Source organism: Schistosoma mansoni, assembly GCF_000237925.1.
Source record: "Schistosoma mansoni, WGS project CABG00000000 data, supercontig 0218, strain Puerto Rico, whole genome shotgun sequence".
Taxonomy (NCBI): Eukaryota; Metazoa; Platyhelminthes; class Trematoda; order Strigeidida; family Schistosomatidae; genus Schistosoma; species Schistosoma mansoni.
The window spans coordinates 245,095-268,432 of record NW_017386085.1 but is presented as its reverse complement, the minus strand read 5'-3'; the positions used below and the strand labels follow the sequence as shown (position 1 = coordinate 268,432).

Here is a 23,338-nt window from a genome sequence, read left to right as displayed (position 1 = left end):
GATTGAAAATTAATAAAAAATCGTCTATAGATTACTTAGTATTTTGATGAAAACGTGTAGAGATAATGTAACACTCAAGTTATCATCAGAGATATGATAAATGGAAACTATTCTCTATTTATTTCATCTACAAAATGTTAGTTTGTCATAGATATTGGAAATGAAACATTGTAGTGAAAATTAGTAAAAATTCCTAATCACAATGTAGCCATCAGAAAAACATTGTTACTAGTCAGTATTTAGAGTGAGACATACACCTTGTAACACCCAATGACTAGGATGAACTTCAGTTTTTAAATAAGCTTCGAAAACGAATCCAACTCCCATTGCATTCCGTCTTTCTGAAGTAACGTAAACTGGAGTACAAAATGTGTTTTGTAATTTTAAACGATGTGCTTCAATGGCATTAACTCTAAGAATAGGCAAGGGTTGAACTAATTGTCGTGATTTTTGACGTTTCAAACAACCTTTAGCTAAATCCCAGCTTGCACCCTCTAAATACAGTCCTTGAACAAAACATCCTTGATGTGCTCGTTCTTGTATTTCAGTAGAATCTGTATATTGAGTTACAGCTGTATATAATACACTTTTGTCCAATGGCCATCCATTACGACGACATGTTGTTTGAGTTAAAGCCATCAAAAACGATTCAGGAATATGTAGACCTGATAACCAGATGACACCTGGATCACCATTTTCAATCTGTGTAAAAAAGTGAAATATTGAAGTAACAATATAAAAAATCCGCACTAACATGTCAAGAATGAGATTAAGACGAAAAAAACAAAAACAATTTTTGGATTTACTTATCAATTAAAATTGTTTTCACATCTACATAGTTTAAAGTCTCTGTTGAGACGATCCTGCAAGTTTCTCGCTATAGACATGACAAGCTCAGGAAACATTAAGAAGCATTTTATCCAATCAGTGTTTGATTAGAAGTTTTGCTAGAAATATTGCGAAAATGAAAAGTCACATGCAGAGGTTCTGATTGGCTGATTTCTACACTGCTACTATGTTTAGTAGTATACTGGAATTTCCAGGAAAACCTCAAGGTCTTCTAAAATACTATAAAAACCCTATATTTTCTGTACATAAATGAACCTATGGAGTAAAGTGCTTCTCGTATATTTTGCGTCTTTTCTCTCGTGTTCAAGTCGCTGTGTAGTTCTAGCTTGGGGTTTACGAGACTAGCTTAGTATCCGAGTATAGCGTTCAATCAACAAGACTTATCAGTCTCTTGGTAGTATAATGAAACAAGTTAATATTTCAGACACAGTTTATATATATGTTCACAGTTATATCGATAAGTCAGTTTATCTAATGTAATACTAAGACGAAATTTTATTCTTGTTATTCACACTATAGATAAAATACAGTTGTGAAGTTCATCAACTTATTCACCTTAACCGTTAAAAAGTCCACATTATCTTAAAATACATATAAATGAAGGAAAGATGTTCTTTCCAATAACCCCCCTTAAGGTTTTACAGTTATAAGTTCAAAAGGAAAACCAAAATTAATGGTAAATGCATCCTATAAAATTATAGAATATGAATTTATGATTTTTCTTTAATAAAATAACATTGTCATAAACCAATTAAAGACTATGCACAGAAAATTTTGTTCATTTTCAATGTTGTATCATTTACTTGAGCTGAATAATTACATTGATGATTAATTTACAAACAGTGTGGTGTGTACTACTGATGTCGATAAATATAAATAGTATGTATCGCCAATCGAAAGTGAAATGCCTGGAGGCAGAAGTTTAAGAAGATCAAAGAAAAGAGAATGAGAACAAAGAATGATTGGTGTAGAAATGAAAGACCGAATAAGTCTGAGACGATTGGTTGGCATTTTTCTAATGAAGTATTTGCTGTATGGACCTCAGATTTTACTAAGATGTTCTGTAATTTTGTATTCAAATACATTCAATTATCCCCACATATATTCTCGTTCATTACAATAGTAGTCTACGGCAAAGAAAGAGTGTATTGTATCATTCAACAAGAAAAAACTCAGAAATCACCAAACATTTTGAAGTACTGAGTATAATTTACGTAGAAGTAAGTCATCAAGGTAATAATATATAATAACTTATAGATGTAGTGTATAAAAAGTAAAAATATAGAAAACTCATTAGTATATTGACATTAAATATGAACTTTTTAATAAGCTGCTTAACTGAACTATTTTTCTAGTTTAAACAAGAAAATATCAACTGTTATTCTGATTGCCTGAGTGCCCACTTTATATATGACGTGATGATTCCCACCAATCAGAGAGGAGTGAACTATCGATCAGCGCAATGATGCACAAAAGCCGTATGAGCAGTCTTGAGTACTTATCAGTCCTGCTTTCTGTCTAGCCCAGCCAGTTAAGTCCAGAGCACCAATAACAACCTCTGAAATATGAATCATTATTCTCAAACATACTGGGTTTATATACCAAACAAACTGACCACATCGTAACATAAAATAGAAAATAACATTTGTACAAGATTTGGCCAAATGTGGCTGTGAATAAGGGAAATAGTAGTTGATAGACCGGACATAACTCAAGAATGGTAAATCGTACAGTAATAGTCTATGGGTCAAAATAAAGCTCATAATAAAGGGAACATTAATATGAATACTTAAGTTACTTAACGATTATACAATAGAAATATACATATCATATTGGTCCATAAATAGTCCTCAAAATTTACCATTCATAATTCTCTTCGGGATATAACGTCAACTATTCTGATTATTAATCTCATAGTAGTTAATCTATTACTCAGGTAGATAAAATTACTAAAAATATCTAGGTATCTAAATCTAATGGATACTGAAGTTTTGTAGAAGTCAGTAGAAATTAGTTTTAATTCATCATAATGAAGTATAATGTTCATATTTTTACATTAAAGTCAAAATTATAATCTCATAACTTCTAGTGAATGTTACATACTACTATAACTTTGTAAATAAGTATGAAGGTTTCATCGGATAATTGGATCAAATCTTAACAGTTTATGGGTTTCATTTCTCATGAGTTCAAGTTTAAACATCTGTCTAAATATCATATTGTGTACAATTTGTTATAAAAGGTAAGTTATCATATAAATTATAGGTAGCTTTCCCATAGTTGCATAACGGGGAATAATTCGTCCAGAATTTCTATCATGATCTTCCTTTTGATGATCATTATTTGATTTAGCTATTCTCGTTACTTTTCTGTTGATCCAAATCGTGGAAATTTTGTCATTGACTTAGTTCTTTTCATTTATGATTGGGTTGGATTAAATTTCCTTCTTCTGATTATTTGTGAAGTTTCCCTTTGACTAACCGTAAATCTTTGATTCTCTTCTATTGAATAAATCGTCACTTGTAATTGGAAGTTTCCTTTTTGTTGCCGCTTTTTACTGGAGAGATAGATTCTATATTTATTTCAGTCTACTGATTTCGAAAACATAAATTCAATTAAAAGAATTACATATGTTTTACGATTTCCTGTAAGGTCTTGATTCTGTTGTCCATCACTTTGCACTGTTGGGTATGTAACGCTACAATTAAATCTTGGTTTCTGGATGAATTTGTTTTATTTCTTTCTTGAAAGTCAATGAATTTGACAGACTGTTCCATAAAGGTTGTCGCGACAGGTTCATTTGTGGATTTTATTGACCATATATTTTGGCTAGTTGTTTGTCTTGGGCTCTGGGTTCGTAAAGTACTAACGTCGTCTAGATCAACCACTTCCTGTTGGTTCTAGGAATTCAGTTATTTTTGTAGGTTGTTTAAATAACCTTTATTTTGAATAATTATATTCTCGTGCTTGTAACTGCCTTACAGAGGGAATGTGTACAGTTATAACAAAAATTTCTAGTCGGTTGATAATAACCCACATTACTTTGAATACTATAAAGAGAAGATTATTCAGTAGTTCCCCATTGTGCGAGAATATAAAACGGGCGGAAAAAATTATCAGGCTTCAAATCCTTTTAGTTGTAGAAAATATGACCTTTAAATCCGGCGACTGAGATGGATATTTAAAGTTGTCAGACTTATTCACTCCTATTATACTGGTTCATAATCTTAAGATTTGACTATACAAACCGTTGTTTACTTCAAAATCCATTGAATTTAACTAACCAATCATTCTTTGTTTACTTATAACTGTTACACCTACTCTGACGCTTACATACGTACACGAACATATTACTGGATATTAAGTTTTGTACCTCATCCGATTAATCTATGTCATTATACAAAAGTACATTATTTGAAAAACATCTACACTACAAGGATATAATCAAATTGAATTCAATCCCACTATTATTTGATTAGCATTTGAAATTATTACATTAACCTACCAATCATAATAATCTTTAAAACTGAACTGTGTTAAGTTCGAATTAGATTTTCAGTATTAAGGAGAATAAAAATTGAGATTTCAGTATTTATCTGTTCAAATAAACTTAATTTACTCATTACTACATCAGAATAAATTATTACTTAACTGTCTATCAATGTTGGATACTAATCCATGTTTTAGAACACTCAACTACCAGTCATTTATTAAGGAACTATGTTTAAGGAATATGCTTTTTAAAAGCTACCGAAAACTGTTCTTTGGTTGTGTTTTATGAGCTTGCTCCATGTAGCGTGATTATTTAACTTTTCTAAATTGATTGCTGAACGAGCCTCATGTCGATAATTCAGGTGATTGCGAAATGACCTGAACACAGTGCTCCAAGAAGTTTTTTAGTATTCTTTGAATTTCATCGATTAATAGTTTTTTACGTTTTCCTAGTCAAATTTGTGCTAGTGATTGTCTGGATGTAACACAATCAAAAACACCTATATGAGGTACAAATCTTCATCATCGTTTTAAAACATTCTTTATATGGTATTGAAAATAGTATTTTACAATGAACTTAAAATTTTATTCATGTTGTATTGTTTGTTTGTATCTCCCTGCTGATGTTTAGGACTACAATTGATCAGTCTCTTGTTGGCATATGTGCATTCTGTTCAGATTGTCTCAATATTGCCTTAAGTCACAAGCATTATAAGCAAAGATGGATGGCAACTAGCAGTGGAATCCAAGTCGTTCGTTTCATCCGGATGACGAGCCTCTGATAGGACGAAACGTGCGTTCTGGATTTCACTGCTAGCCACTATCCATCTTTGTTCAAAATTTTCTTATCAGAAGAAACTAAAATAGGTTAGTAAGGAATGATGTAATGTTATGTGATAAACTTATTTTATAAACTTACCCAAGTAGTGTATTGTTTATGACGATCATGAAAGTGTATCATCCAGTTGCCTAAAGACTTTTTAGTCGCCGGAGCCAAACGCTGCCATATAGTTGGTAGTTGACCATTAAATAGGGAACGTGCAACATTATCAAGTTCGGCTGACATACCAACTTCACCATTTAATGCACGTTTCAATGTTCTAAGGGTTTGATCCATTCTTTTGATAAGTAAGTTAAACCTCTCTAGTTCCTAAAATTAGGATAATTACAGAGTAGATAAGTTCATTAGAAAGTATAAGAATGCCATGTTAATAGTATTTTAGGGCTTAAAAAGATGTTTGAAGGTGAAAAACTCACGATGAAGATCATGAAGTCTAGAGTTTAATCATAACAAAACCAGATGAGATGGTTAAGAAAGATCATTAGAAAAGATAGTGTACATCTTACCATTGGATAGTGGTGAATCGTATGTATCCTGCAGAGCCTTAGATCACTGTCTTTTTGTTAACTTAATGCATGACATGAAAAACTGTCTAGTAGAAAATAAGTGGGGTTGGTCGTTTGTTTGACATTTTGCAGACAAGATACATATTTCAGGTAATGATAAACAAGTTAGAGCATTGTATTTAATAAGGACTTAATATATATGGATATCTCAGTGTCGATAAGGCATGTATTCTTATTACTGACATCATTTCGTTCCCATTTTCGTAGCTACAAAAATCACAGTGAGAATACTTAATCCATTTTTAGTTCCAAAAATTATTTTCGGGACACTGTTTTTGTGAAATTGTGGTTGAAAATTCTAGTGCTTCATAAATTTCTCTGACTATAGAGCTAGTTGAAATCCGTTTAGTTGACGCCTTTCTTAATCATGTTGAACACTGAGGTCTAAAATGCCAAAATGGAATTTGCTGAAAATCGCTGAATGTGAATATTTTGTTAGCACTTTTATAGCCAACCATATTTCACGAGTTAAAATTAAATTCGCTTATTTTTTATGATCTCCAGTTTAAGTAAACTACCAAGAACAGTTTTACTGCTTAAGCAGAGCAACTGTCCCTCGAATTCTTTGGTACGCACAAGGGTGTAGAGAGTCAGCTCTTGCGTTTTGAATGCTCTTACAACCACTGCCAGGGAAGTCCCACTCACTGCCTTCTTATGACAGGGTTTGTTAGTGGGACATAGATTGGATGTTTCATGTATGCATGTTTTATGCATGATGGTGTTGCTGCGCGCTGATTGGTTAATTTTAAACCGATCAGCCCGGGCATATTATTGCAGAAAAATCTATAAGCTTCTTATGTATATACTATAAATATATGAACATTATTTAAACTAGTGATTGCTGTTCACTTATCATTGTTATTTTGAATACAATTTCATTCCTGTTCAACGTGTTCTGATTTTGGGGTCTTGTCGAGTGTCATCGTATAAGAATACTAAGCAATAGGAATAGCTGGGTCGTTTATATAGGAAAACACGAATATAACAGTGGCGACGAGGAAAAAGGAAAATTCATTCAAAATGCCTATATCAGATGACCAGCTCAGCCGAATACTACAACAACAGCAAGCACAACTTGATGCACAAATGAGGTTGTTGGAGACTCTGATGCAACAGTTTAGCATCCAAAACTCGAGATCACATGCTGTTTCAAGTACTTCTTATGATGCAGTTGCTAGCAGCATTCCAGAATTCATATATGATCCCGAAAGTGGAAATACCTTTCTCACGTGGTTCAAGCGTTGGGAAGATACATTTAGAATAGAATTCTGTCAACAAGATGACGCATGGAAGACTCGGTTGTTGATGCGTAAGTTGGGAAGCAATGAACATGCACGTTATGCTGATCATATTTTGCCAAAACTACCTTGAGAGCTCAGTTTCGAGGAGACAGTAACGCAGTTGTCAGAGATTTTCGGCGAATCTTCCTCATTGTTTAGTATTCGATATCAGTGTCTGAATTTGGTGAAACGTGAAGCCGATGAATATGGTGCCCTAGCAGACGTCGTCGACAGAGAGCGTGAACGGTTCAAGTTACGCTCGTTGACAGAAGATCAATTTAAATGCCTTGTATTCATCAAAGCTCTGCAGTCACCACAAGATGCTGAAATTAGAACCAGACTTCTAACTCGTTTGGATCAAGACCAAAACGTCACACTCAGGACATTGATAGATGAGTGTAAACGACTACAAAACATCAGACACGACAATCAGTTAATTGAACAGGTAAATTCTAATTTAACCTGCAGTAGTGTAAATGCTATGACTAGGTTAAAAAGTCAGAAGCCCAATAAAACTCATAACAAACCAACGAATGCCTGTTGGTTATGCGGCGATTGGCATTATGTACGGTTCTGTCCATTTAAGAAGCATAAATGTCAGGTGTGCAACAGACGTGGACATAAAGAAGGCCATTGTCCACCGAATCGTACATCCCAGCCCAAGAAGAAGTATAAACGTCTTTCACGTGTGGTGAAATCAGCTGAGTTTAAATCTCTTTCTCTGGTAGCAGCTTTTCAAACAGACTATGACATTCGGAGAAAGTATGTTACGATCCAGATTAATGGTATACCGGTTCGTCTCCAAATTGACACAGCATCCGATATCACCCTAGTGTCTAGAGAAACGTTTAACCTGCTTGGGAAACCGCCAATGAAGCCATCCAAGAAAACGGCTAAAAATGCATCTGGAGGCATACTAAAACTAGTTGGCGAATTGCAGTGTGAATTTTCCTTCAATGGAAATAGCTGTAAAGGAGTATGCTATCTAACAGAACGACCAAACCTTGATCTACTTGGTCTAGATATGTTAGAAAAGCTTGGATTAATGGATATACCCATCAACAGCGTTTGTAACGTGTCGTGTCCATCATTAGACACCACTTCATATGCAAAAAAGACAGGTGAAAAAGTTCTAGAAAATCTGAAGAGAAAATTCGCCGCTGTCTTCCAGAATAGCCTTGGTCACTGCACTAAAGTGAAAGTTCATTTACCCCTGAAAGCAGATGCCAAACCGATTTTTCGCCCGAGACGTCCTGTGCCATATGCCGCTCTTGAATTAGTCGATCAGGAACTTAATCGTTTGCAGCAAGCTGGTGTTATCCAACCGGTTGATTACTCTGCATGGGCCGCGCCGATTGTAGTGATTAGAAAGCCCAATGGAACTATCCGCATATGTGCTGATTTCTCAACGGGTTTAAATGCTGCATTGGATGAATATCAATATCCGTTACCTGTTCCTGAAGACCTGTTTGCTAAGCTAAATGGTGGTACATGTTTCGCGAAAATAGATTTTTCGGATGCCTATCTGCAAGTAGAGGTAGATGACGATAGTAGAGAGCTTCTGACTATCAACACTCATAGAGGGTTATTTCAGTACACCCGCCTACCATTCGGCATCAAGACCGCACCTGCCATCTTTCAGCAAATAATGGATACAATGCTAACTGGCATACCGGGTGCAGCAGCTTATCTAGATGACATCATAGTTATGGGTTCCACTAACAGTGAACTTTCCGATCGTCTACACCAAGTTCTCAACCGACTGTTGGAGTATGGTTTTCAACTACGTGAAGAAAAGTGTATCTTCTTCATGCATTCGATCAAATACCTTGGTTTCATCCTAGATAAGAACGGCCGATGACCAGACCCTGCCAATATAGAAGCCATTCAGAAAATGCCCGTACCAACTGACGTCCCTTCATTAAGATCATTCTTGGGATTAGTTAGTCACTACAGCACATTCTTGCCTGAAATGCATCGAGTGAGAGGCCCTCTGAATGAATTACCATCCAAAGATAAACCTTGGCAGTGGTCAGCAGAATGTCAAGCATCCTTTGACAAAGTCAAGTCAATGCTCAGCTCAAAGCTTCTCTTGACACACTTCGATCCCAGCTTGGAAATTGTTGTCGCATCTGATGCACCTAGTCACGGAGTTGGAGCAGTTATATTACACGTGTTTCCAGACAAAACAGAGAAGACAATCGCCCATGCTGCCAGATCACTTACCCCAGCCGAACGCAACTACAGTCAAATCGAAAAGGAAGCTCTGGCAATCATTTTTGCTGTCAAAAGATTTCATAAAATGCTTTACGGCCGTAAGTTCACTCTGTTGACAGACCACAAACCACTGATTGCAATATTCGGTTCCAAGAAAGGGATTCCTGTTTACACAGCTAACAGACTACAGCGCTGGGCAATAATGCTTTTGAGCTACGACTTTAACATAAGGTATCAGTCAACCAATACTATCGGTCAAGCCGATGCCCTCTCACGACTTATTGGAGTTCAGCATCCTGGACCGGAGGACATGATCATTGCCTCGATATCAGTTGATCCAGAAATACGGAGCGTAGTAGCAGCGGCAATTCGAAACACTCCAGTGTCGTCAGATGAAGTCAGAAAAGAGACTCTTCGAGACCCTGTTCTACAAGAAGTCAGAAAGTTCCACCTAGAAGGGTGGCCCTCGAAGATCAGTTCAACAGAGCTTCAGCAGTTTTATCAGCGCAGATTATCTCTTTCAATCATCGACGATTGTCTCATCTTTGCTGAACGTGTCATAATCCCAAAGAAGTTGCAACCAGCAGTCCTCGAAAAGCTACATGTAGGACATCCCGGAATAAACCGCATGAAAGCTCTAGCACGAAGTTATGTATACTGGCCACAATTAGATACTCAACTCGAGCAGCTATCCCGTTCGTGTACAAAATGTGCATTGGCAGCAAAAGCACCACGAAAAGCAGAGTTGCAATCATGGCCGATACCACAGTCACCGTGGCAGCGTATACATTTAGACTTCGCTGGTCCATTCCATGGACAAACTTACCTTCTGGTAGTGGACGCATACAGCAAGTGGCCGGAAATCTTCATCATGGAACATCCAACTGCAAGCTGCACAGTCAAAAAGCCACGTCAATTATTCAGTCGTTTCGGGGTACCAGAACAAGTAGTCAGCGACAACGGCACACAATTTACATCATCTATCTTTTCAGAATTTTGTCAGCAGAACGGAATCAGACACATCCGAACACCTCCATTCCATCCGCAATCGAATGGTCAGGTGGAACGCTTTGTTGGTACGTTCAAAAACGCCCTAAAAAAATCAAGAGGGGAGGGTACCACCGACGAGATCTTAGAGAGGTTCCTGTTTATCTACCGTTCTACACCGAACCCTCAAACAGCAAATGGGGTCTCTCCAGCGGAAGCGTTACTTGGCAGAAAAATAAAGACACATTTCGATGTCATCCGTCCGACGCCAGCCCGTGAACCTCAACGAAACTTATCGATGGAGAAGCAGTTCAATCGACACCATGGGGCACAAAGACGATTGTTCATGGTGGGTCAAAAAGTACTTGCTATGGACTATCGTGGTAAACATCCTACGTGGACAGCTGGTCGGATCGTGAGAAAGAAAGGGAATGTGGTTTATGAGGTGTCAGTTGGCTCAGAAGTTTGGATACGTCATGCTAATCAACTGAAAGCAACTTCGATAGCCAGCAGCGAGAATCGACATCGAATACCTCTTGACGTTCTGCTAGACACCTTTGAAATAAAAACGCCCGGAACAGACAAGTCAGTTTCTGTGCAATCAAAGAGTGACACAACTTCCTTATTGCCTAGACGATGGACAGATCGAAAGCGTAGGCCAGTCACTCGGTTGCAGTTGGACCCTAGCACCAGATCCTACGAATCTGCTCAAGGGGGAGGTGTTAGTGGGACATAGATTGGATGTTTCATGTATGCATGTTTTATGCATGATGGTGTTGCTGCGCGCTGATTGGTTAATTTTAAACCGATCAGCCCGGGCATATTATTGCAGAAAAATCTATAAGCTTCTTATGTATATACTATAAATATATGAACATTATTTAAACTAGTGATTGCTGTTCACTTATCATTGTTATTTTGAATACAATTTCATTCCTGTTCAACGTGTTCTGATTTTGGGGTCTTGTCGAGTGTCATCGTATAAGAATACTAAGCAATAGGAATAGCTGGGTCGTTTATATAGGAAAACACAATTATAACAGGGTTGTTGTTTACAAAATTGAGAGGAAGAAAAGTGAATGTCCAGCGCTTTAACCGGGTTGATGGACACGGAAATTCCACCTAGGGGAGTTGGAAAACCCTGATTCCAAACCAAAAGTGCACATGGGTTCCAGTATCCTGACGGAAAAAATGGCATATGAACTAATTATTGATCATCAGCTACCATGGGACTGCATCTGCTAACGTTGATCCACTGCCTTATGGATTAGACCTTTAGGTCGAAGGCTCTGAGTGTGCCCCCCCCCTAAGAAAACCACTTGCCTCGGTCTGTGCATCCGTGTAGTATCACAGCCCACACACAAATCAAGTAATCTGTGTGGCGCATATGTATTCGGTGCCTCTTTGTAACAATATTTATGTGTTCAAATTAATTAATTAAATAAATAATGCTTGGAAGAGACAAAATTCAAAATTGACATGAAAAGTTTTACTACCAAGAGATAAATAAATAAATTATAATCCATTCGCACCTATGTAGGACCATTATTAGCTAGGCAGAGGTGCGCTATCGATAAATAATCCACTTACCTTAGTTTGCTCATAGTTGCATTCTCGTAGCTTTAAGATATCATCTGTTCTACCTAATTTTACTTAGTGCATCAGTATTAAATTAATCAGATATAAAAATTAATGAATAACTGACACGCTCAACAGTTAGTTAGCATTATATATCTTTATGTCTAAGTATTGTGATTTCTAGTTAGCTAAATAAGTAAATGTTCAAATCATAGTGTTCCAGTCAATACAAAACATGTATTGATACTTAGAGAAAAGCATAATCCTAACGTTTCTTGTAAAGATTTATAGAACTAATGACATTAAAAGTAAAGAGGTAAATGTTCTAATGAGATAGTGAAACTTTCACTTCATTCCCAAACATATTTACCTGTAATAATACAACTGTAATTGGTTGTATATTGATGCCTAATTTTTTTCTTAAAGCTTCTCTATCAAATATTTTTGGTAAACTAGTTAATAAACCTTGTGTTATTTGTGAAATGAATTCTTCACGATTTGTTGAATTTTTTTGATTACTTGTCTGTGGTTGTAATTCAAGTAGATAACTCCAAATTTCTTTTGTTGCATTTGTGTAATAACCGATTTCAGCGTTTGAATGAAGACCAAATACTTCAGGTGTATTGGTTAGGGGCAGAGATTCAATATAACCTTAAATGTGAAAATTATAGAAACAATTTATTTGCTTTATTCAGTTCACTAAAAAGAAGTTAGATAAGCCAAATGGATTATTTTACAAGATATAGGAACAGTTGAAGTGATATTAATGGATGAACATTACACCTATATTATTTCTGGACCCTGAATGTAACATTTAATTAGTAATACCTGCCTTAATCAATACTATTGTGGTGAAAAAAACACAAGTGGGGACAATCGAATGCATTTAAGCACAAATTACAAACTATCTCACTAAAATCTGATAGCCATACAGCAAAACAGTTAATTTGCAAAATAAAAATCAATTGTCTCAATCTTCACTGTTCCTTCTGTAAATATCAGTTCATCTTCTCTAATTTCATTGTTCATGCATTTTCATATCGGTCGTGCTTCATTTCAGTTCTTTCCTTATCGGTCTTCTGCCAAAATACATTCTATATCTGACCATCGCCATATACTACTTATATGGATATAAGTAGACCACAATACACTATGTATTTGATTACAATACGAAATATAGAATATTGGAGAAAAATTCCCACTATCTATGTATTTGAATTGTTAGTATTCAAACAATCTGAGTAAAAAGATTTTTTACAGTGATTATATCTGCTATTCATATTTATCTACGAATGTTTACGATCAGATGTACCTCCTCTAAAGGATAGAGGAGGAGGAAAATATTATCAAGCATACCGGTGATTCTTTAATTTCTCAGTTGTTAGATTCACAATGTGTTGCAAACATCTAATGCAAGTGTGTGTGTACACATAATTATCATAATTAGTAGATTAGAGCAAATATAAACACAAAAAAGTTATGGCGATAGATGAATGTTTGGAAAAGACTGACCCCCCAATTTTAACCAGACTGACGAATCAGACTACTCATTAGCTATCACAGTTGGTTAGAAATTTATTGTTACTACAAACTTGTACCCGTATGGATTTTAAAGGCAGCCATGTCACACATAGGATTGTGAAGTGTGTAAAAATAAGTTATTAAGGCAAACGAGACTATTCACTGGAGGAGGAGGAGATATAAGTGTTGTTGTTCTACAGTGAGCTCTCCATAAAAATATTTATCCTTACGTATTTTAATTTGACTGGCTAATAACTTAGAATATAAATTAGTATTTGATTTGCAGGCTAATATCCTATCACTACTACGTTGACTTTGAGTTTAACATATAATTGAATAATTTTTTAAAGTTTCTCACACCAGTCAGTCATTGATTATTCAAAAATATCAGGACGTTGGACATGTAACTTTAACCGGATTCTTCTGATTAAACATGAAATGTAGTTGTCAGTTAAAGCTATATCGTAGTGAACTTTGTTGGCTATTAAATGACAATAAGTAATTGGTATGAAGGTCTGTTTGATTTAACAGTTGTGTCTGTTGACAATTTTCGACAAACAGTGATGTAGCCTAGTAAAAACGCATAATCTCTCGAAATGCAAGTTAGAGAATCTTCCCAGAGTTTGGCAGTCAGTTTATTAAACGCTGAAAACCTTCATTGTGATGAGTCAATGATGATATTTCAAATATTCTGTTACTTCCCATATTTCATTCATATTTTTAAAGGTCTTTCATGTAAACCATTTATTGTGAAAAGTTTATGTATACCTTCTCTTTCCATTTCACTCACCTTTCAAAAGTGATGGGCTTTGGAAATGTAAACTGACATATTCTAACTTAATAGATCAATGTTATCAAGCTCACTACAAGACTGAAAGATTCAGATTTCAATAGTACAGGAATTAAAGAGTATTTCCTGTTGATGAGTTAAAAGACAGAGTGAAACAATTATTCAGTACCACATGATTTGCAATGATTTTTTTTCGAATGACAAATCACATGCCTTTATCTTAACTGAATGCAAAGAGAAAGATTTGATTTTCACTAAAAGGAAGATGATAGACTGGATCAGGTCATATGTTGATACAATACTAGATAGATTGCTTACTGTAGCATTGGTAAGTAAGTCGCTCAAATTTGACTAAGTATGTTGCTAGAGAGTGAATTATTCATCTACTAAAGGACACAAGTCACATATCATTGTTTGGATTATTACAGTATCATATACACATTCATTAGGAATTTAGAGTAAAGTTTTCTACTTACTCTTTATTTATTTATTTTTTCATTATATATAGCTGATTAGAAAAGTTACGATTGAAGGAGCTCTGGTTGTGTCGTGTATACCAGAGCATAAGTCGATGAACTCAGTAATGAGCAGCGTAGTCAAGTGGCCGAATTTAGGTGATGTACCATTAGATATTCTCGATTCTGGAGAAGTCCTATTGCTGATTGGTTGCTATGTCTCAGAAGCCCATTGGATGCTTGACCAGCGGTTGGGTGGGAGGAAAAAACCCATACGCTGTGAAAACGTTGCTCGTGTAGACTGTGCTTGAACCTGCATCATGTCTGGATTTTAGAAAAAGAGTCGTTAGCAATACCATTAAGGTACAGAAATTAAGAGTCCAAGTACGTAAACCTTATGATGGGAAGTTTGCCGATGTTCATTCAAGTCATGAATCAGTATCAATAGGAGATAGTGCAGATACACAGATTATGAAAAGGAATACATGCTTCGAAATTGGTAATTTTGTAGTCCCGATACCGCAATAGTCACTGAATTGAACTCATATAACATAGCGATAATGTTGTTGATAAAAATACTTTTAATAGTTGAGATCATGAAAAACCTGGAAGCACTTGACGGCCGTTTCGTCCTATTGTCGGACTCCTCAATACTTTTTATATATATAAAATTATAAAATTATAATGAACAATATAAAATTCAACTTACGATTAAAATCATCCCGTGTATTACCATTTGGTATAATATATTGTATATTATTACATGAATAAAAATAAAATGGTTGATATGTATCAAATATAAAATCACCAAAATATTCATTCATATATGTTTTTATAATACGTCTATCATATTCATCAATAACTCGTCCACCATATATTACTTCACCAATTAAATATTTTAAATTATCCCATGGTATTTTAATTTGTTGATCATTTATTGATTTTTTTAAATAAATAATCAATATTTGCATAGATACATAAAAATCTGATTCATTAAAATCATAATTAATATTCCAACCAATTTTACCAAATTTTTTACGTTCTTGTATAACAGAATGAAAAAATGCTAATGTATATAATAATGATGGATAGATTGGATGGGAACAATCATTAAATGATGATGATGATATATTATTATAATAAATTGAACGTAAATTTAATTTTAAATTATTTGGTGATTCTGTTACAACTTTTAATGAACGTTGTAATATACCAATAGGAAATAATTGACATGGTTCAGTTGTTAACCATAAACGAAAATCTGGATGAGGTTTAATTAATTTTTTTTCAATATATTTTTCTAATATATTTAACCATTTAATTAATAAATGACAATTTTGTAACATTAACCAATTACCATGGATAATAGATAAATCTAATAAATTTTGTGCATTTTTTTCTTGTCCTTGTCCCATAGATAAAAATTTGATACGATTTATATCAAAATTTTGTTTTTCAGCAAATTTAATTAAATCTAATGTTGGATCTGAACCAGGACTTAATATAAATACAATTGGGGTTCTACATGTAGTTTGTTCATAAATTGTTGTAAAATTTAATATTGGTGGACTAATATAATCTTCACCCATTATATCAGTAATATATAATGTAATAGAACGATAAATTCGATCGATACGAAAACATCGTAGTAAACAAAGACGTTGAAATTTACTTAATTGTTCATTATAATTTCCTGGAATTGGTAAACTTTCTGGGTTGTCTGATTCATACCACTAGGAGAAATTTAAAATAGAATAGAGTTAAATAGAATTTATATTTTTATATCAATAATTTCTGTATATATAAATATAGCCAATTGAGTTATATTTTGATATTATGCAATGTCATCTCATTTATTCACTAAAATGTGATACAATTACAATAATTTTAAGACTGTTTATCCACACAAATGTTTTTTTTTCTTGCGGTTGTTATTGTTTAAATTCAACGATTTTGTGGAATTCCTCATAAAGAAGAACTGATCTTAGATGTAAGCAAAGATGGGTAGTGGCTAGCAGTGGAATCCAGGATGCGCCAATTAGAGACTGACCAGTTGAAGTCCTGAACGTCAATGGTAAGATTCAACCAAACAATACCAAGTGAATTCAAACTTCACCCTATTGCACAAGCAAGTGGCTATCAGGATTCAGTAACTAAGTGAATAACGCGATGGTGTTTGAAGCGAGCGGTACTGGGTTCGAGTCCCAGAGTGAACATCAACCCTGAGATGTGGGTGCATCCAGCTGACTAGTCCCAAATAGGACGAAACGTGTGTCATGAATTCCACTGCTAGTCACTATCTATCTTTGCTTACAATTCTTGTGAATTAAGGCTATATCGAGGCAATACGCACAGGATGCACATATGCCAATTAGAGACTGACCAGTTGCAGTCCTAACACATCAATGGGAAGATTCAAACAAACAATATTGAGTGAATTTGATCTTAGATGGATAACATTCAACTGTACAAAATTCAAAGTGATACCATTTTTACTGGTTTAAAAAAGTGTAGTTTTATAATATATGTGTTAATAAGTATATGGTATATTTTTCGAATGTATACCAGTTGAATTATCTTGAATCTTCAATAAAATGTTTTACATTATATAAGAAATAAATTGAATCAATGCATGGATACCGTGAGATGTCTTGATTACCAGCTATTGTCCAAAATATGGTTATTCAGTGTATCCCATGTGATCATACAGCTTTAATGCTTACTAAAATCGAATGTAGAACTCCTGAATTTCTTAATAGTGTTAAGACACTGTGTTGAATTTAAATCATCGGAGTCTCTCAAGTTATTACACACTGAGTGTCTCCCATTGTGACAAACAGGTTTATATCTTCTATAAAAATATATAAATTTTCTCAAAGGTTACAGTTAGACACTAGAATTTTGGAAACTGTTTGTGATGAGTTAGTGCTGAACAGTAGATCGTTAATTTCTTTAAGAGCCTCTAACTAAAAGCGAAACAGTGATATATTTCAGTACAATATTTTCAATACAATAGTCAATGATAAAATCTTTGAAGACTTCAGTCCTTGATTGTCCATGATGAAAATATTCTGAGAATACAATTACCTTCAGAGGATATAAAGTTTACTTTATTTATTTGGCTGATCTTCAACTTGGATTTTATTTCAAACAGTCCAAATGATAAACAGATATTTAGATTTTTAACATTCATCGCCTTTAAAAGTACCAAATAACGAATAAACCTAGGTAAACCTAGGTAAATCAAAGTCAAAATATTATATAAAAATGAATCTTACACTTTTCCATTGTTTACTCATTCTCACTAAATCATCACTTAATGAGCCATAGTATTGTGGGAATAATTCAATTAATCGACTAAGGTCTTTCCAGCTAGAATCAGGTAACCAATCAGGCAATGGATTCGGGTCTTTCGTTTTCTCAATAGAAACATTTCCTTTAATAAAGAAATCCATTTCTTCTGTTGTTAAATTTCCTAAATTAATTTCTAACTTGCTGGTTATTTGAAAACTGAATAGAAGTTTGTGTTTCTCAAAAATACCTATATTGTATATGACAAAATAAAGCTTTGAGGAAAGTTAAATTTTGATGAACAGGTCATATAAAACTTTTAAATAAGACAAGAATTTAAATAGTTAAGTTCATGAGTCGATCTAACCTAAACCATCATTGAGAACCTGGAAGGACTGAACTGCCATTTTGTCTTAGTATGGGATCCTCAGCAGCATACATCCACGATCCCACATGCGGGACGCAAACGAAGGACCTCCAGTCTTGCACGAGAACGCTTAACCTCTAGACTACTGAGGAAGCATTCAACGGTGTTGTTGTCCAATTTTAATAGATCCACGGTTTTGCACAACCATTTATCTGTTGTTTAAGGTAGATACCTGTCTCTACCGGACACGGATTAAACTCCACTTTCCAACTGTTCAACTTTCCTCTTAATTTAGTTTGGATCAATCTAGTACAGAATAAAGATCCAAGATCATATCATGGATTTATAAAGAAATAGAAAATAATTCTTTTGAAAAATACATAATCACTGTATGTGGTTGTTGCTGATAAGGTAGTTTTTAACTAATAGTATTGTTCACATGTACTAGAATCGAAGTAATGGGTTAAAAGTAGAAGAAAAATCACTTGGATAGACTTTAAATATTTTCAAGCAGTTTTTGAATTGCGTTGATCTTTGACCAAAAGATTTATGACAATCTGAACTAAACACTCTACATTTTTAAATACTGGTATGAATCAGCAGACTTAATATTAAATTTATCTACCTAGTTCAATAGTCTGCAAGAGTAGTTTTAATATGATACATATCGGTTTTAAATAAAAATTGTTGTCGACCTACATTTTAATTCGTAAATAAAAATATATCAGATATGAAATAATACTGTTTGGAAACACCTATTAATTTGACATCTAATGAGTCATATTCAGTATCAGATTAATAAAGTAGATTAAATAGAATTAGTAGTATTTCTTTCCATACAAGTTCTTCGACCAATTGTTTAAGTTTTAAATAAGACAGATTTCAATGTCTATGAGAAGTCTAGATACCAAGTATCGATCCCCTTTGTTGAAACATTAATTTTTTAATTTTGCATATATATTCATTCAAACGATGCAACTTGAAATGGAATTACAGATATAACTCCCAAAATCAAGAGAGATTTCTACATATAAGAGTTCAAGTTCATATTCAAAACTGTAATTGATCAGTCTATATTGGTACATATGCATCCTTGAGAGAATTGTCTCAATATATACTTTCTAGTTATATTATATTCAAATTGTAGCTAGAAGTGAAATTTAAGAAAAACGGTCCAAGTTACTTAAAACTCGACGTCGACTAGATGCGTCTGCATCCTAGTTTTGATTTTCTCACTGAGACTACAACCTAGAACTTTTTACCGTAAATTACAATGCTCTATTCACTGAGTTCAGATGACCATCTACTTGTTCAACGAGTATGAAGTTATATATATTTAAGGGTTAGTGTTCTACAGTTGTTGGTATTAAGCATTATAATTGAGCATCAGCACTGAGATGTAGGTCCATCTGGACAAAGAATCTAACGCAGAACGAAACGTGTCATCGAAATTCCACTGTTAGACACAATCTGGATGTGATAGAAAGGAGTTTTTTCTAAAGGTATAGTGGTGTCATGCAAAAAAATAGTGAATATTTGGAGTTGTAAGTTGTATTAGTAATAATCACATTATTCAACTGACTTTTTATTGCTTGCCTCATTAAACAGGTAATTAATCCAATAAATCAATAATCAATCATCTGTTTACACAGTTTTAATTATTAAGTAAAATCAGTGATCCTATTTTTGAAAAATGAAGTTTATTATTACTTTAAAGAACGATATGATATTTTTGTAACAGACTTTAATAAACTAGTTACCAGACGTAATTACCAAGAAAGTATATCTGTTGACTATTTATGCATGTATACTCATTTTCAATTCACTTGATTAGTGATTCAGTCATTATCATTTGAGTATATGTGAACTAAACATATTGTTTGTAATTCAAATTAATGTATTAACCGTACAACTATCTAAATAGTTCTATAATATAAGCACAGGTGGGTTGATGTTCACTCTGGAACTCGAACCCAGTACCATTTACTTCAAACACCATCGCGTTATCCACATAGCTACTGAGTCCTGATAGCCACTTGCTTGTGCAATGGGATGAAGTTTAAATCCATTTAGTATTGTTTGTTTGAATCTTCCCATTGACGTTTAGGACTGCAATTGATCAGTCAATACGCACAGTATGCACATATAGCTAATAAGAGACTGATCAATTGCAGTAGTAAACGTCAATGGGAAGATTCAGCCAAACAATACCAAGTAAGTTCTGTGATATATTATGACTAAACTTCTTACTTATATTAGTAATGTTATATGATTTATACTAACAGCGTCAATGTGTAAGTTTTTATTATGTAGAGTATTGATCAATTAAATAACCATAAATCAATTGTTTGTATTTATGTAACTCAAAAATAGAGTTTTTATTTCTTTTATTGATTTTATATAGAAAATCCATTTGACGTAAAGGTAAAAATTGAAAATAATCAAGATTACCTTCTTTCTCGAAAGTGTAATTAATAATATACTGAGTCACGACTGACAATGACTTTTTGATTAAGCAATATAGGCAGATGTGGTCTCACTTGTTTAGGTCCATATGACATAATCATAATCAAGGCTTAGGGACCTTGAATGATATAGCTCAAAATCGTTCCCAATGAACCAAACACATTCAACTTTTGTATTTCCTTAGATCATAAATTTCTAAATTACCTTATAAATTTTTTTCATTTCAGTAATTTATATTTTCTGGATTCGGTATATTCGATCGCTAATTTTTACTGTATCCATATATACTGTTACTATTTCTACTAATTTGGGATTATTCTTGACAATTTCATCTTAGTATCCTAATGGGATATGGTAACTTGAATAGGTATACACATGTGCCATATTCGACATCATGTCTAAATGACTGGTTAACTGATCGGGTAAATGTTCAATATTAATACAAATTTAATGTCACCAGACTAACAAAAACAGTTGGTTGATGATTTTTTGTTTTACTTATATCAGAAGGGGGTTTGTGGAGATTTTAGTAATTTTGTGGTTGAAATCATGAATCAATTAAAGCTAGACTACAATGGAAAACCTGGAAGCACTGGACGGCCGTTTCGACCCATTGTAGGACTCCTCAGCAATTTGCATCCACGATCCTGCCTCGCGAGATTAGAACCACCAGACCAACGGTGTTAATGTCTAAGTTCAACCGATCCACGAAATTGAGCGACACATTCACCATTGTCTTCAGTGAGTTACTACCTCACAACAGACCTAGTTGAACTCCATAGGTCACTGCTTCTCACTAAAACTTATATCAATCATTTAAACTTATTAAATTCATTTGAAAAGCATAATTTTATAATCTTTAATATAAAAAAAATTATACTTAAAATGATTAAATTTAAATTTACCTGTACATCCATATGTATATACATTATATGTAAGTTTATTAATAATATTATATAATCGTTTCTTTAAAACAACATCGGGCATACTTTTATGTAGTGATATTTGAAATACATCAAGATATGCTGTTAATGAATATTGATACATTGAATTAATTGATGACATATCTGATAAAACAAAAAATAAAATTGCGCCACGTTTTGCTGCTGGACGATAACCATCACGTAATATATCAATATCAATTGCAGTTTTAGCACCCATTTCTAATTTTTCTGATACTTCATTTGCTTTTAATTTTGTTTCTTCCAAAGTATTAACTAATTCAACATTATCCAACATATTTCCTGTACTTGTTGCTAATTCACGTAATAGACTATCTTCTAAGTCTTTCAGTAGCTTTTTATTTTGACTTAATGATTGTTGTAAAGGGGAATGGGGAAAAAAATTCACAAATTCAAAAAAATCTCTGCTAAAAATCATGTAATAATAGGCTTTAAAAGAAATATATTTTTATAATATCCGTTAAGTGCTCGTGCGCGAGACTGGTAGGTCCTGGGCTCGAATCTGGTGAGGTGGGATCGTGGATGCGCCCTGCTGAGGAGTCCCACAATAGTACGAAACGGCCGTCCAGTGCTTGCAGGTTTTCTATTGTGGTTTAGCTTCAATTGACTCATGATTTCAACTATATATAAAGATATTTCCTGAAAGAAGCTGTTGAAATGACTGAAAGTAGGATGATTCTTTCTAGTCACATTTTAGTGATTAGGTGGAATAGTTTCAAATAAACTAGTAGCCAGATTATCTTTGAGAAATTAAATTATGGTTTAGTTATTCATTTATTAAATTCATTTTAATTTTCACGCAACATAAATTTCTTTCAGCAGAGCTGTCTCAAAAAATAATAATTTCCATTCCAATAATAAACTAGAGGTTTATTTTATTTGTCAATTTTACACTGACTTATCACACAGTTGTAATCATTGTCATATTGGCTCACCCTTATTACTGATCGAGTTGAATAGACTAATCTGCGAGATATAAACTAGGTTAAATGACTTAACTCCACTTGATCTAATGTTAGGTGTCATTTAGATGATTAGAGATTTGGCTCTAAACTAGGTTCCTTGAAATATGACACTATTCAACTAGATGTATCAATTATCTTGAAGAAACTAATGCTCCCAGTAGGATACTAACACATATTAACTAGTGTCACAATCAGCAATATTATCAAGAACACCCACCAACACCAATCTTAAGTTCAGGGTTCGTGAGGATTTCTTTCAAAGTCCTATTGTTGTTTAGCATAGTTGTGCGTTTTGTGAACTTTGTAAGATAGGGTCAGATTGAGTTGGTTTATTGTATATCTTGTCTTCTGTACATTTTAATATTACTGAGATTTCTTCAACTAGATAGTGAGGATTTTTTAAGTAAAGCTGAATATTAAAGCATTTAAGAAGTTTTTCGAATTCGCTTTGTTAATAAAAGTGATATTGTAAATCAACCTCCCAATCTTTGTAATTTTTAACAAGTTTTACAGGTAGGTATGCAGTCTGTTGAATGTATAGAGTTCATGATGAAAAAAAACACTGGTAACAAAAGTAAGTAATCTGTGCTGCGTTATCCAGTAATAACAAAGTTCATGTGCAGACCATCAAGTTATAGCCCTACTTCCAAATTATCAGTCAGCCAGTCTCAACGAAGAACCTGGTACGTATGTAAATTGGCTCAAGTTGTC

The 23,338-nt window shown here is 33.9% G+C and overlaps 1 protein-coding gene across 1 annotated transcript in view; it reads right to left on the bottom strand.

Moving 5' to 3' along the window:
• Positions 1 to 228: 228 nt before the first annotated feature.
• Positions 229 to 23,338, bottom strand: part of Smp_212280 (dynein heavy chain, putative) — a gene marked incomplete at both ends in the record, with an annotated part of 41,122 nt that continues 18,012 nt past the window's right edge. Inside the window, 6 exons of the mRNA XM_018792320.1 lie at positions 229 to 702; positions 5,261 to 5,491; positions 12,181 to 12,461; positions 15,286 to 16,309; positions 17,855 to 18,117; positions 21,606 to 22,009. Of these exons, the coding sequence (XP_018647252.1) occupies positions 229 to 702; positions 5,261 to 5,491; positions 12,181 to 12,461; positions 15,286 to 16,309; positions 17,855 to 18,117; positions 21,606 to 22,009 (2,677 nt within the window). The remainder of the gene's footprint in view (positions 703 to 5,260; positions 5,492 to 12,180; positions 12,462 to 15,285; positions 16,310 to 17,854; positions 18,118 to 21,605; positions 22,010 to 23,338) is intronic.